This window comes from Bombus flavifrons, chromosome 3, assembly GCF_040668555.2.
Source record: "Bombus flavifrons isolate JBK064 chromosome 3, iyBomFlav1_principal, whole genome shotgun sequence".
Lineage (NCBI taxonomy): Eukaryota > Metazoa > Arthropoda > Insecta > Hymenoptera > Apidae > Bombus > Bombus flavifrons.
In genome coordinates this window covers 1,499,222-1,515,316 of record NC_138444.1, presented here as the reverse complement: position 1 = coordinate 1,515,316, position 16,095 = coordinate 1,499,222, and the positions used below count along the sequence as shown (strand labels likewise).

General features: G+C 30.0%; 3 protein-coding genes across 3 annotated transcripts; 2 read left to right on the top strand and 1 right to left on the bottom strand.

Moving 5' to 3' along the window:
• The first annotated feature begins 100 nt into the window (after positions 1-100).
• LOC138190209 (ski oncogene) lies at positions 101-7,991 on the top strand. Its single transcript, XM_069132840.1, has 3 exons — positions 101-2,851; positions 3,072-3,301; positions 3,376-7,991. Exons 1-3 carry the CDS (start codon positions 1,772-1,774, stop codon positions 4,181-4,183), a joined length of 2,118 nt encoding a protein of 705 aa, XP_068988941.1. The 5' UTR covers positions 101-1,771; the 3' UTR covers positions 4,184-7,991.
• Positions 7,992-9,713: 1,722 nt separating this feature from the next.
• LOC138178552 (SH3 domain-containing protein Dlish) lies at positions 9,714-12,709 on the top strand. The gene is made up of 5 exons (XM_069110522.1): positions 9,714-10,228; positions 10,997-11,232; positions 11,443-11,817; positions 11,955-12,222; positions 12,431-12,709. The coding sequence occupies exons 1-5, from the start codon at positions 10,180-10,182 to the stop codon at positions 12,703-12,705; spliced, it is 1,203 nt and encodes a 400-aa protein (XP_068966623.1). The 5' UTR covers positions 9,714-10,179; the 3' UTR covers positions 12,706-12,709.
• Positions 12,710-12,733: 24 nt separating this feature from the next.
• Positions 12,734-15,360, bottom strand: LOC138178553 (uncharacterized). The gene is made up of 4 exons (XM_069110523.1): positions 14,918-15,360; positions 13,831-14,485; positions 13,207-13,429; positions 12,734-13,111 (listed from the first exon to the last, which is right to left on the bottom strand). Exons 1-4 carry the CDS (start codon positions 15,186-15,188, stop codon positions 12,923-12,925), a joined length of 1,338 nt encoding a protein of 445 aa, XP_068966624.1. The 5' UTR covers positions 15,189-15,360; the 3' UTR covers positions 12,734-12,922.
• Between the last annotated feature and the right edge of the window lie 735 nt (positions 15,361-16,095).

Below are 16,095 nucleotides of genomic sequence, written 5' to 3'. Positions count from 1 at the left end.
TCTTTAACGTGCATATATATATATATATATATATACACATACATACATCCACCACACATATACGTATACATCATACATTTAATAGATACGAAAGCACGATAGAGAAGAAACTGCTAACGTGGTAGGTAGTGGTTAGACACACAGAGAGCGCGGTAGGAGGCCAAGCGCTGGCTTGGTGTTTAGAAGCGGTGTTAACAAGGGCTACAGTGAACTTCGTTTGACGACATGATATTCGCGAGGCTTGTGTACATTCTACGATAATCGTTTGTACCTAAACTAAAAAAAACCATGAGTGTTCAACACGATCATACACATATACAAGACTATTATATACTATATACGTACATAAAATTATGTATTATACATATATATAATTAAGAGTACAATGCTCTGTATGGTTACAAAGCTACACAATAATATACATCTTTTATAAGTGCTATCTTCTCGTGTTTACATACTCGTACAGTTAGAGCGTACGTGTGTAGATGTGTGTGTGCGTGCGTGCGTGCGCGCGCGCGTGTATTTGTGTGTGAGAGAGAGAAAAAAGAAGCAAGGTGGAGTATTTGTATCGCAAAAACGACGTTCCATGGGTGAGTGGGGAGGAGAATACAGTCTTGTCATAAGAAGTGCCAGTCTAAACAGTAATATCCAGACGAACTAATATCACGTGTAGACTGTGAATGATTCTTTCTCTTGTCTGTGTATAATCGATGTATGTATTACGTTGATAATTGACGTACGATGTCATAAAGAATAATGCGTGTCTTTTCGAGTAGTCGGTGTCTCGGTGCGATCGATATTACTCGGTCGCGATGTACCGAGTCGATTTATTCTCCAAGAGTGTCACTCGTCCTGGTGATGATATTCATCGATCGAACGTATCGTCGATATAATTACTGCGACAAATAGCATTAACGAGAATATTTAATTGGTTGTGTCGGTGGTGGTCATACGGTAACGACCGAGAGTGGCCAGTGTAAAGTGTAGAGTGACAGTGGCGACGACGGTGGCGGTGACTGCGACGGCGGCGGCAGCGACAGTGGTGGTAGAAATAGCTGTGGCGGTGGCGGTCGAATGGCGGTCGCGATCGCGATAGCTACTATAGGTGACGGTGGATACGATAATATCGCGGACGGTGACGATAGAAACGAACGCCAGTGATAACCAAGCTCGCGACACAATGCGCGTACATCGCTCCAGAGAACGTAAAACTGATATGAAAATAACGTAAAACATGGGAAAATATGCAAATGAAATCAGCTAGAGGTAGAAACGGAGCAAGTTGCGAGGAATAATTTCATCGATAGTGTATTCCAGTAGTGTATTGGTAATAAATGGAAAATTGAACGAGAACAAAACATTATACAGATTATACGTATATTGGTAGTGGAATGTACTGAAGGATTGAAAGAGAATTATCATGTACATGGAGGTTCCGTTGCGATGGACAATAGACTGCGGATAATATAATATTACAAGGGGAGAAGACACATGAACGGGTTAAGCTTGTTCCCGAGTGAGAAACAGAAGCAATGAAGATGGAACATAAGATGAACACTTTGTATCTTTAACCAAATGTTAAGCTTTTCCGTATAATGAGGAACGGGAGCTAATACGTCGAATTAAATATTCGGAGAGTGAACGTATATATTGTGGGTGTAAATACGCCTATATTATGAGTCGTACAAAATAGCGTGGTATGTCACGAGTCTCGGGAATTTCGTGCGAGGCTGTTTTATCTTCTGCAATTCTTTTCACGTAGATACGAATAATGGAGACGTTATTGCCGGGGAATACGAACAGTCAATCGTATAGCCCGCAGCTGAAGACCGTGTTGAAGACATATCAGTTATCCGCTGTGAAAAGCTTACAGGGCCCGAGCTCAGCCCTGCTTGGTATGGACTGCAAAAGTTTACTGCAGGAACAACCTTGTTACTCTCCCAACCGATCGAGTAGTTGCGTTATCGACTCCGAACAGATCTCCAAAGACACTGAAAAGGACAATAATTCGTCGGTGACGCCTATCGGCCCTTGCAAAGTTCGCAGAACCGATCAACCACTCGAAGATTCTGACGAAGACCCGCAATTGGAACGATCGAAAAATATCTGTGAAAAGAGGGAATTGGAGTTTCAGATACCCATTTTAACAGCTCCAGACCAAAGTTGTTCTGAAAGATGTGAGACGATCTTGGAGGGCGAGAGAATATCGTGTTTTGTTGTAGGGGGCGAAAGGAGGTTATGTTTACCACAAATATTAAACACTGTTTTGCAAGAATTTTCTCTTCATCAGATCAATCAAGTTTGCGACGAGTTGCAAATCTATTGTTCACGATGTACCAGAGATCAGTTGGAAGAACTTAAGCATTCAGGAATCCTACCACGCAATGCTCCTTCCTGTGGCCTTATCACTCAAACAGATGCCGAGAGGCTTGTCAGTGCTTTACTACTACGGACAGAGTCGTGCGATCCCTCTCAGATCGGTAATCAAGATAACATCGACAAGAAAGCATGTACTAAAAATGACAATGATGAAGAATCCATTGTCAAGTTTAAGGTGTATCATGAGTGTTTCGGGAAATGTAAAGGCATCTTTGATGCAAGTTTGTTTGAGTCAGATGATTCAGTGTGCATAGAGTGTATCGAATGTGGCTGCCAATTCTCACCTCAACGTTTTGTCAGACATGCTCATAGATCTCTTGAAAATCGTACGTGTCATTGGGGCTTTGATTCAGCAAATTGGCGGTCATATTTGTTGCTTTCACGAGATCAAGAACATTATAATAAGTCACTTACTTTATTTCGAGAATTGAAGGAAAAACATCTCACATTGGGTTCCAAGCGAAAATCAGAGGTATTGTATTCCCATATTGTTTTCATAAAATTCCTAATTCCTAAATTATTTTCATAAGTAATATAATAGAGAGGGAGGATGATATTATGTTATATTCACAAAATATCTAATTTTACATAAAAGAGATATAAATGTCAATTAATATTATGATTTCATGATACTGCTTATATATCAAAAAATAAACAGAATGGAAAGAAGAAAATAAAGAACCCTTTTACAGTTGCGGCATGATTCAGAAAAAATAAAACGAATTAGGAAGGATATAGGAAGAGAAGATTGCCCAGGAATTTATAATGGAAATGGCTTAGGCATGTATCATCCTGTATCTCAGGTAGCCAATGCAACTGATCCATATCTACAAATGTCATGGGCAGTCTTTGAATTAGCAGCTAGAGGAGCATCAGCTTTTAGACCATGGAATACCACAAATACTTGCAAGCATAAGGATAAGTAAGTATATTAAATGAATACAGTTAAAACAATTTGAGATGTTTTATAACATGCTCTTAATTTTTCATAAATAGTTCATCGTTGGTGCCTGCGTATCTCAGTCGTGGTCCACCTGTACTACAACATCCAGAGCACGTGGTTCCTCTCTCTGAATGCAAACGTTTTGAACCACACTTTCAACCAAATGTAGCCTTAGCACCTATACCTGCACCATCAGTGCCTGTAGTACTTCCACCATCTGCTCACCATCAACGACGACATCATCATGATCATAAACGTTATAACCATCACACATCGAGTTCTAACGAGAAGAAAGAAGCTTCGTCGGATAATGTCAAATCTGAGAAAATATCCCCTAGTTCTGGATCTAGTATTGGTGTATATTCTGCATTCCCTTCTTACACACCTGGAAGCAATCAGAAAGAACTGCCTCAAAAAACTAAACATGAAATAGGTGAAGAAGAAGAAAGTAGTGCTGCTGTAACATCGTCTACGATAAATATAGAACCACCTTTGGCTGAAATTGGAACCTCTTCACTGGAAAGTGATTCTGATTCGGAAGGAACGGCAGCGATAGATTTGGAGGAAAGGTTATTAGCTTTGGAAGCACCACAAGATGTTTTGGAAATGGCGCGACGCATAGTTTTAGAAAATGCACAATTACGACGTCATCGACGTTCGGATGCACGTGAAATATTACGATTACGTAATCAATTGCAAATGCAGCAAATACAATCATCTAATGATGGTGATAAAAAGGAGGAACCAACAAACGCAGCGAGTGCAGCAGATAGTACAGAAGGTAGTGAAGAAACGGAAGCTTTATTACCATCAAATAATAAAGAGTCTGAACCTGTTGTTCTAGCTGTTAGTAAAGAATAAAATCAGTGATTAGAGTTTTTTAAATTATTTAATACAAAACTGCTCAGAAATTTTTTGCAACGCTCATCTTTTATTGGATAAGCATGCATTAAATTTAGTACTAGTTATAATAACGATAATGATGAATTCTAAATAAATAAAAACTGTTTAGGTTATGTGATAAATAGAGAGCCTTAAACATTATAACCATTAATTTGAAATTTTTATTGTAACCATACTTTGTTTATGTCGATTTTAATTAAAATCGAATGTAGATATTGTAATATAGAGAAAAAGTAACATAAGTTAACCAAAATTTACCATGCCATTTAATATAATTATACTTAATAGTCTTTTTAACATGTTCCGTGCCGCGTGGGGCGTATAAGCCCCACGCTGAACTTCCTGTCCAAGGCATTTGGAATTTTAGTGGAATAAATGTTCAATCATGTGTTTGTTAAAACAATTCCACAAATTAAAAAATAAAACAAAAGTTAAATTTATTACTTTGATCTCTAATACGTCATAAACAATACACCCCTTTCTTGATAATTATGTTATTTGCACTATTATTAATATTAAAATATTTAAAAAAATTTAAGGCATAAGCAAAACTATCAATCGTAATAACGTGGGGCGTATATGTCTGACGCGGCCTGAATGGAAAGTAACAAAAAATCGGTCCGGCACGGAACGTGTTAAATAGGTTTCCTGTGCATATTAAATATGCCGCAAGATTTTTATGATCATTCGTTTAATTGTAAAATTAAACAGTGGTCAGAAAATAAGAGATTAGATTGCTTTCCATTTAATTTTTTATAGTCATGATTGCATAATGTAAATATGATTCAAGTACCATAGATGTATGTTTATATTGATAATATTATCATGCAAAATATTGCTAAAGTACAAAAAATCTTTAGGTGCTATATTATTATATTAGGAATGTTCTAAGCAAAAATCTAGGTGTATTTCAACAGTTCGCATTACACCAGAATATCAGAAATCTCGATTATGTTCTAGTTATCGTTTTTATAGCGCGAAACAATAATAAAATTATATATTTCGCTAGTAATCTTCATATTTGAGTGATTGTAAATAAAATAAGTTAATTATTTATACATTTCAAAATTATAAAATTATTATTCAAGCGATATACTAAATCGAGGAAATTTAATTTACATAAAAAAATTATTAACTTCTTGTATGTTTAGTTATTCTTGTATTATAAAAAAACTTAATTTCAATTATGAACAGTTGGATAAAGGATTGAAATGAATATTATTTTATAAAAAATGCGTAAAATCGTGTTATGTATATTTTCTCTATTTCTCTCTCTCTCTCTCTCTCTCTCTCTCTCTCTCTCTTTCTCTCTCTCTTTTATCTATCTTTTGATATCGATATTTATTTGTGACATTGTATCTACATATCATTTTAGTTATATATAAAATTAAAAGAATTTGACCCTGTGGGTTTTAAATGTGATTTATTACAAATATTTTTACACGATCAAAAATTAATTTGTATAGAGATAATACAACCAATATTTATAGAGAATTCTGAAACGAAATTACAAGCACAACTGATTCTTATTCAATGTTATTTTCATTTTTATTTGCTATAATAGCATGTACATGCAATAATAGAAACAACACATTTTTTCCAAGTATCCTTGCAAAACCAATACTGATTTAGAGATGCATATATACCTAGAAATACACACTAGATATCTAAGAATAAAAGAATACGCGAATATAAAAATATAAAGGTATACATACTTATATAATATATATCTTTATATTTGTATATGTTATCACCATATATTTCTTCTTAATCTTATTAATTTAAATATTTGCGTATTCTTTTATTTTCTTAAATCTTCTGTCACAGTTTTATTTGTTCCATCTCACAATATGTAAAGTGAAGCATAATTTAAACCTAAATTTAAACTGAAATTTTGAAAATTCAATGTACTCTTATTAAATTATAACAACATGAATTTCTCTCTTTTTTTAAAGTGCTAGTTAAATATTTTAAATGTGTAAAATATTTTAAAAATTAAACATGTATTAGAAAGGTTGTTTTATAAGCTTTAAAAGCTTTTTGTATCAGGTACATATTAGAACAATATGATATAAATCTTACACATATTTACATATGATATAGCAAAGGAAACAGTAATTATATATTTGTGTATTTGAAATATACATATACACATATTTCGAGACTGCTTCGGAGATCTCTTATCACGTACATTTTTCTAATGTAACAAGAGTGCCAGTAATTCTTGTATCATATTAAAGCACAACGCATTAAGAAATTTCCATTTTCAATTTTATTATTCATAAAAAAAACACTCGCTTTTTAAATCTAAGTAAATCATGAATTTTCAAAGCAATCTGTTAGAGAAAGGAAAAAATTGATAAAAGTGTATAAATACAATTGATAACGTAGGATAAATGCATTCATAATTATACTCCATATAACATTTGATCAATATATATATATATATATATATATATATGACATGTATGTTACATCGTATTGTTGTAATAATATAAGCATCCCACCTAAGGTGAACAGTGTAGTAATTTATGATTTTCATACACTCGGTTTATTATAGAATAACTAGAATATTGTGGTAAATAGTACATGTATGAATCGCATAGGAAGGTCGATTTTTTTGCATATATCTGAGATCTGCGTATAAAAATTTCGATAAAAGAATCATGTAACTGCCATGACTAAAGATGTATTTTAATTTCGAATGGGTGATGTATTTTAAGTTAAAAATGGGAAGTTTACAAATAAATACATAATATGCGACGCCTGACTTTATTAACATTTATGCACGAAAACGCGTTAATGTGGATTTCGTTCGTTCGAATAGATATTATTCTGCCAGTCGGCTCTTGAATTAACTAAGGTGATTTATAAAAAATAAAACGAGATGTTATTAAGTGTTTCGTAAATAAGAAATATCGTTATTGTTATGATACATTTAGTTCAATTTGAAAAAACGAGAAGACGTAATCGCGTGCGCGGGTGAATAGTAATTGTAGTATAATTATTGCATTATTATACGCATACGCTCAATGTTGTGCGCAATATTGTATTCAATATGCGTATATTAATACATTAATATTAAAAAACTCGTTCGATTCTCATTTCAAATGCTAGGCTATAATAGAATTCCGTGCTCATGTTAGATGTAGATATGAAATACCAATCGAACGAGTTTCCCATTGTTTTCTCTTTATATATCCATGAATCCAGGATTCAAGAAAATAAACTATTGAGCGATAGATAAAGCGTTCATTATGCTAAATATTCAAATGCAATAAAACATTATTATTCGATGCAATTTATTTCATAGAATTAAACGACCTTATACGTGATAATTATAAGATAGAATATGCGTAAAATATTGCTTTATGATCGAATTTAGTAATAATAACTAGTGTGTTTATTGATCCTTGTTAACATATATAAATAGTGTGCACACTCTTTCGAGAATAATAGAACGTTTTATTTCAGACTGACTTCGAATTTGTTTTGTCGGTGAAACAAATAACAAACAGAAGCTATCGGCTATGTTAATTGACTAATAATATGGAAACCATTTGTATTTACCGGGGACGTGGTATGTATGTATATTATGCTAGTAAAATGTGCTGAGATCCTTGCGCGAATTATCATGCACGCTATCAATAGTTTATTTTCTTAACTTACATTTACTCTTTGATAGATGGCATAATAGAGTTAAACGTACAGAAGCTCATGAAAGTATTTCAACACTTGTCAAAGAAAACTTTTACGTATATATATACGTAATATATATATTGTATGTATTATATAAAACATTTAAAAATTGTAGCAGCGCTGTAATGAGACATTACTATCATCTTGGTCAAATTTGAAACTAATCTGAAAATGTATATACAAGTTACAAGATATTTATTGCGAACATATATTTAACAAAAAATTAATATACCGCATGAGAGAGAGAGAGAGAGAGAGAATAACCGTTTGAATATATAATAAATGTTAAAAATTGCACTACATATTTTGTATCTTCTATGTACATTTTCTAATATATTTCAAACTACTAATATACTCATGGTAACTGGATCTCATCACAATGTTAGCGAAATATTAAAATGTCTTGTATCACGCACACAATATATTCATAAAAGTTTTTTATAAGTGTTCGAATATTTTCGTAAGCAACTGTAAATGTGTTTCGTACACTACATAATTAACGAATACTCATAAGAAATTAAATACATAAAAGAAGTGCAATATGAAAGTACAAAATTTGATGTTTTATTTGAATTTTGTATATTTTACAACAAAAAAGGTGAAAAAATGACAAAAGAAATATATGGATGGCTTCTCCAATATTCTAAATTTTTTTTTAAATATATAAGACTTTCGAAAATGTTTTATTATCAGAATCTTTAATATATGTAAGGCCATGTCTCTGATAACGTACTTATATAGTGTTGAACTTTTGAATAATACTATCTAACTATAAAAAAAAAATAATGAAAGCGGTTTAGAACAATTTAACATTATACAATTTTCTAATCACTTTAAACATTATCTTGAATTTTTGTATGATCGAATTTCTATATTCGAACGACGAATTCCATATTCTTATGGGTCGATATTTAACGATGGATATGTGAAATATAGCTCCAGTATTGATCTGATTTTTGGCATAATTGTAGGGTAAATGTATATATAATTATTTTCCAAAAAAATACTCATTGTTGAATGTATATGAGGGGAAATTGTTATAGATAAGGCTATTATCGTCATTTATATTAATTGAGATAATAAACGACGTTTCGATTAAATAAGATTCTTTTCATGTTATTGCTTCGATTTCTTTTAATTAAACTTATTAATATTTATATCATAATAATTTATCCAAAAACAGAATCACAATTTATTTTCTTATTTTTATTATGTAGTAAAGGTATTCTTATTTCTCATATATATAAATTTGGAAAATTATTAAGCATTTTTATTTTTTTTATTTATTGACTTAAAAAATTCAGTATTACATATTATTTAATCTATGTAATTTTTGTATCAAATTTGTTATATACATATATACTCACATATCAATATATATTCATTAACCAAAAATAATTTAAAGTATTACTCTTTATAAATCTTTTTTTTATATTTTTAAATTACTGCAAAAGTTGAATACCAGGTATATATTATTTAAGTTCTTGACGAATTATATTATAAAGCAGAATATTCGTAATTAATTGTAATTATACAATCATTTATTATAAAATTTATATATAAAAATAACTTTTATATTTCAGTTGGAACGTACATGACACCGTAAGTTTACAATAATAAGCTATCTATATGATCGTATAAATAATTATATGTATTATATTAATCTTAAATGCGTTTGTCGAATAACATTTTTATGTATTTATAATATGTGCATAATTTAAAATAAGCAATAAATTTTATACTTGTACGTTCAAACTGTACTATTAAAAATACCAATATTTAAAAAATAACGACGTATCAATAAAATGGGATAACGAATTTTCTCATTTATAAGAAACCTTCTTTTGAAAGATGCATATTTTGAACAATATAAACAAACATTTGTTTGACATATTGTTATATAATAGTATATTTGCTGAAGCGCCGTCTACCTGTTGCATTCACGACTATGAATATCTAAATTTCAGTTTCATCTTCATCTAAAATCCTTCAGGAGAACGAAGGAGTAATTGTGTTTCTGGTTCGAGATTTTACCGTTATACCTTATATCTTATTATACCTTTATATCGTATTCGTACTAATAAGTACTAAAATGTTTGAAATACCGATATAATTTTTAAGATATAAGAAGAGCGGATGATTTTTACTGAAATGTTTAATATATTTACCCCTGTTATGCTTTACCTCAGTAATACCTTGCATCGAACGATTCATGTTCTGGAAATATAACTTTGTCTGAACTTTAAAAAAGCAGAATGGCTTTTTTGTGTCCCGTTCGCATACGTCGAGGAAAGAAAAAGAAACGTGAGTAATAAAATATCAAATAATTTTGTAAAGATATTTTTTCGATATTATTTTCTATTAAAAATGTAATATATAAAATACACTGTATGTATACATATTTGAGCTGTTACATATATTTATTAAAATTGCGTCTATATATAATTACTTTTCATTGTTTATAATAATTAAATATTTATTGAGCGGAAAGAAAATATTTAAGCTTGAAATTTTACTGAAAATATGGTTAAAATTTTCTTATATATATTGAACAATAAGAATATATTGAATAAAAATATTGAGAATTAACAAGTTTATTATTGAAGTTCATAGTCATTTTTAAATATATTATTATCTTAAGTAATGAACACATAATAGTCTTTTTATATATAATTATGTGCTATTCTATATCCCAAAATTCTTTTACATTCTTATATCCTTATAAACTATTTATTGGGTTGTAACATAAATTTATCCTGTTTTTATGTGTATTATATAATAAATGAGTTACTTAACTCTGCTAACTACTTTGAATTACAGGATTAAATATGTTACATATTATATATATAAAATAATCTTCACATATAAATAAAAAAGCAAATTAATGAAATATCAATTGTTACATTGTATACCTCCTTAATTTCATATAACTTTCATTTGAAACATCTTTTTATATAACAAAAGAAATTATGCTATTTATTTTAGTGTAATTCAAAGTGACAAAGTTAGCCAACTTACTCTGAATATGAAGGAGGAAATATAACAGTAAAAATTTTGAACTTTATATTACAGCAGGAGTACACAATTTTAATTTGGAGAAGGATTGCGCTGGTGGTGGCAGTACAGGACTTGGTTTAGGGACAAAAGTACCATTGCCTCCTGGTCGTATAACAGGAAGTGCTAGTATTGAGACATTGGTCCGAGTAGGTATAGAAAAAGAAAATGGTCTGTCACCAGATAGTAAGATGGTTATTGTTCATGATTTTACACCATGTGTTGACGATGAACTCCAAGTAAAACGAGGCCAGGTTAGCAATTTTTATAATGTGTCTTTATATATGTGAATAACGTTGTTCTTCACTATGCCTGTTACTTGTTTACTTCATGTCTTCTAACTTCATATTTTTATATTTGTTTTGTGTTCATAAATATTATTATTTATAAAATTTGTTATTAACTTTAATTTCATCCTCACATATTTATTTGTGTTATTTTGTTTTATTTTTTGCATGTTTTAGGTTGTAAATGTTTTATATAGAGAGAATGATTGGGTATATGTAATAGCAGCTGATACACGTATGGAAGGTTTTGTTCCGCATTCATATTGTGCACCTTATACGTCTCAGCTTGCTGAATTAACACTTGCTACTCTTATGAATAATGTGAAAAAGAAATTGCCAAGATCTAATGAGACTGATTGTGATTTTACTGGTACAGGTCGTTCACAAACTGTAGATACACAACAAACTGACACAGGATCAGCATCAGACTGTGAAAGTTATGCTCGTAATGTCACCACTGCTGATGTGAATGTTAATCGATCCAACATCACACAGTCTCAAAATTCTATTCAAACTATATCCTCTCAGCCAGATGTACATCCTTTCTTTAAGGTATATATACAAATCTTTTAAATTTATATATTATGAATACTGCACAAGAAAATAACTTGTATAGTTTGTATAATCTTTAGAATTTACTAATTGTCAGGAAGATACATAATATTTTATTTGTATAATGCATGTTACAGGATCCATCAGCTGGGAGATATATTGTACTTTACACTTTCGTGGCTAGAGATGAAAATGATGTTAGTGTAGAAAGAGGTGAATTTGTAACTGTACTCAATCGAGATGATCCTGACTGGTTTTGGGTACTTAGGCATTGTGATGGTAATGAAGGATTTGTACCATCTGGATTTGTATATCCAGGACATGTTCTCCATTCATATGCAACAACTACTACAACTACCACTACTACTACAGTAGCTACAACATCTACAGAAACACATGGTTTAGGTTGGTCTTCGCCCTTTTTTTATGAAAATTAACGTTAATAAAACACGAAAAAACTTAAGTTCAGATTTATTTATAGTTTACAATTTTAAATACATATACATGAAAGAAGTTTATGTTAATTTCAACGTTATTTAATAATATTCAGAATTTTCATTTGTATATTCTTGACAATTTAATTAATCTCAATTTTTTATTATGTTATTTTAAGGAAAAGGAAATAACAATATGTCAGGAAATGAGTCATTACAGCAAAAAGGTTTGCGAGATTTTCGAGATGAGACAAATGGCACAGAATTAGTTGTACTTTATGATTATAAGGCGCAGGCGCCAGATGATTTATCTGTGAGAAGAGCTGATTGGATATATGCAGATTTAGGAAATCAAACTGTAGATGGTTGGTTGTGGGCATATGCGCCTAAAACTCGAAAATATGGATTTATTCCAAAAGCGTATGCACGGCCTCCTGCTATGACGAGTTTATAACATATTAGACATACTTTTTTATCTTTAATGCATTTTATACATGTATTCAAATAATAATATACTATTACATAGTATTACACTCCAAACGGTATTCAACAATTTGGATAGACATCAAAGATACAATTTTCTCTGTGTAAGTATAATCATTAATAATGTTAATGGGAGGGGGGGATAAATTGGAATTTAATTATATATATACGTAAATTTTGTAATATATTTAATGTACAGTAACATTAACATTAAGTGTAGCACAATCTGATGTAATGTGACTGAGGAGACCTTCATGCAGAACTATACAATCACCTGTTGAATAAATGTCTTGAGGACATTGTGCTGTTCTTAATGAGTTCACTGGACCTGTGTATGTTAGGCAACGTAAGCCTTCATTATCAATCTTGTCCACAGCCTGTTGTGGAAGTAGTTGATATGCATATCATTTATCATGTACATAGGTATTACTCGTTTATTCAACTGAACTTTTTTATCAATCATATAATATACCTGAATACTACATAAAAGTTTGTCTGTTGTATTTCCAATATCCAGCCCAGCAACCCAAGCGATTATTATATTTTTTTCATGAAAATCTTTTTTTTTATTAATTTTCTCGTTAGATATATATTGGTCTGTACAATGTAGCCGAGCGGCCAGCACTGATAATGGTAAACGATTTCGATATTTTGGGTTGATTTGACTACCATTAAATAATTTTGCAATGGGTTCTCTTGGTATAAAGATTTAATGTTAATCGAATGCATTATTTAAATATTTGAAATTCTCCTTAATACATATGTATGTCAAAAGTCTTTTCTTTACTATTAAGAATAAAAAAATAATTAAACAACTTTCAAAACATATTTTGTAGAATCATTCCAATATAAATACAATAAAGCCATATGTATCATACATGATATATTCATATGTATCAGTAGATATATCTCACAAATTGTTACATAATCATAATACTTATTGTTTCAAAGGCAAACTTTTTCTAAATTATTTTTTTTATATTGTTAATAGTAATGATTTTTAAACATACAAATACTTGATATTTTTTTCTACTTAAATAAAAAATTTTCATTTTTGTGTAATAATAACAACTTAAATATACTTGTTTATACTCACGAAAGTTTGCCAGAAACTAAAAGAAGAGCCAGGCACCGACTACTATTGGAAGATAAGGCACTAAAACTGACGATGAGTGTACTTTTGATACCTGGTTCTACATTCAGGATAGGTACTTCTGGATGATCAAAGATGAAATGATGCGTCAATGCTGAGAAAGCTACATTTATAGCACAATCAATTCGTGGGCACCGGATCGGTCTACGAGAACATTCTGTGGTAATTTGTCCATTGACTTTTGCTTCTAACATATATGACTCTACATTTCTTCTTTTAAATAAGTTACAATAACTTTGTCGCTGTTTTTCTTTATCACAATTTCTACTTCGTTCTCCGCTCGTATTATTTTGGTTTCTAACTTGTTCATAATCAGAAGTATCTTCAAAATCATTATGGTAATATGTTAATGTATTTCTATCAAAATTTTGTAGCATATGAGAGTAATTCTGATTCCAAGATTTGGTATATAATTGTTCAATGTTAATAGGATCGCACTGCCGTAATCGTTGATGTTTTGAGTAATAGTCTGATTCCTGTTGTGAAATTTGCATCTTTTTCATATGTGTATATGTGGAATTCAAGCTGACATTGCTTTCTTGCAATAAATTCATGTTTGATTGTTGGCACTGTGTATAACAAAGAATGCAGCCAGGATCTGGAATATATATTTGTAATTTCAGAAAGTACTCTGTTAATTTGTTGTATTAATTGATTAGATGGAATACAAAAATAATATGAAAATATACAACTTTTTATGAAATATGGAACTTCAGTTACAGATTTTTTATATGGTTTATTGTTAATAATATAATTTTAATTTTTACAAATTGTTTCATATGCTATCATTTTATCAAAGATTTAAAAAGATAGAATAAAAATTATGTATACTATAATTGTACTGGAATTGTTAAATTATTAAATCTCCAATAAGATGAAGTAGAATACTTTGCAGAATAACTAAAATTATTATATCCTTAATTATATTGCTAACAATAAACCGTACTACTTTTAATAATATTTATCATTAGTTTATTTTTATTTTTAACAATTACTGAAATATTAATTTTAAAAAATTATGTTAAATAACCTGATTGCAGTGCAAAATGTTGAATACAACGTTGACATAAAGTATGCTCATTAGAACAAGGAACATTCTGACTAACATTAGAATTTATATTTTCAAGACAAATAGCACAGAATCCAAGTATCGTGTTTTCTAGCTCGCCGCCTTCTTTCCTGTCATCTTCGCAATTTAGTTCTTTTTCCTTCACGGTTAGAATTCTAAAATTTTTGTTTTCTTGTGTCCTCTTTCCGTCATTCTGTTCTTTTAGTTCTTCACGCTGAAAGAATTCTTTCATGCTACTGTTACATTTAACCAAATTGTAAATTATTACTTTTAAAATAAAAAAACAATTCAAAATATACTTTCTTCATTTAATATTTTGTATTCCGTTCTATTGTAGATTAAACCAAATGTAAGTTTTAACCAGATTAAACTAAATGTAAGTTCGCGCAATTATTTTTTAAGTTAATGATATAAAAAATCTAAATATAATCCATAAAAGTAATTTTTAATTAAAATTGATTTTTCATTTATTTAAATAAATGTCTCGTAATTTTATTCAAATTACTAACCGCATATGTAAAATATATTTTTATAAAAAATGGTATATTTAAAATAAGTAAAAAAAATTTCTTGTAAATTTAAGATATAAATTAGTTTCTTCTTTGGAAGAGAATTCTAGTGGTGAAAAATTAAAATGAAATTCAATCTATTTATTCACAATTTCGAATCTGGCTTCCCTTGAATACTAAGTCACGTGCCTCGTTCTGATTCTTTATCGAATTGCAGTTTGCTTTATTAGCTCGCTGATTTTCTTTTTCCATCTTTTTCTTTGGATTCTCAAGTCAGCTCGTGTATCACTTTGAACGATATTTTTTCAATTTTGTATATCGTGTTTCGTCGTAGCTCGCTTTCCTTACTACAAAATGTTACGGATATCATTATAACTTTTGCTAATTTAATTCATGCATTTTTTCTTATTGTTCTTCCAAAATAAATGTATATAATCATCGCAAGATTAATTTGAAAAAGTTATGGGAAAATACAAATATATATATTTTTTCATTCTAGACAAAGTTATGATTTCCAAAATTTCAGTATGAAAAATGTAACTATATACGTAATTAACCGATGAATATTTTTTACTTATTTAATATTAGTTATAAAAATTCAATTTTTATGAAATTTAAAAGAACAATACT

Bases quoted from the DNA above. Each gene is read 5' to 3' on its own strand.
- LOC138178553 (XM_069110523.1), bottom strand. From the start codon at position 15,188: ATGAAAGAATTCTTTCAGCGTGAAGAACTAAAAGAACAGAATGACGGA. The intron at 14,486-14,917 runs GTTATTTAACAT...TATATATTCCAG, and splicing joins ACATTTTGCACTGCAATCAG to ATCCTGGCTGCATTCTTTGT. The intron at 13,430-13,830 runs GTGAGTATAAAC...CTTTATACCAAG, and splicing joins TTAGTTTCTGGCAAACTTTC to AGAACCCATTGCAAAATTAT.
- LOC138190209 (XM_069132840.1), top strand. From the start codon at position 1,772: ATGGAGACGTTATTGCCGGGGAATACGAACAGTCAATCGTATAGCCCG. The intron at 2,852-3,071 runs GTATTGTATTCC...ACCCTTTTACAG, and splicing joins GTTCCAAGCGAAAATCAGAG to TTGCGGCATGATTCAGAAAA. The intron at 3,302-3,375 runs GTAAGTATATTA...TTTCATAAATAG, and splicing joins ACTTGCAAGCATAAGGATAA to TTCATCGTTGGTGCCTGCGT.
- LOC138178552 (XM_069110522.1), top strand. From the start codon at position 10,180: ATGGCTTTTTTGTGTCCCGTTCGCATACGTCGAGGAAAGAAAAAGAAA. The intron at 10,229-10,996 runs GTGAGTAATAAA...TTTATATTACAG, and splicing joins TCGAGGAAAGAAAAAGAAAC to CAGGAGTACACAATTTTAAT. The intron at 11,818-11,954 runs GTATATATACAA...TGCATGTTACAG, and splicing joins ATGTACATCCTTTCTTTAAG to GATCCATCAGCTGGGAGATA.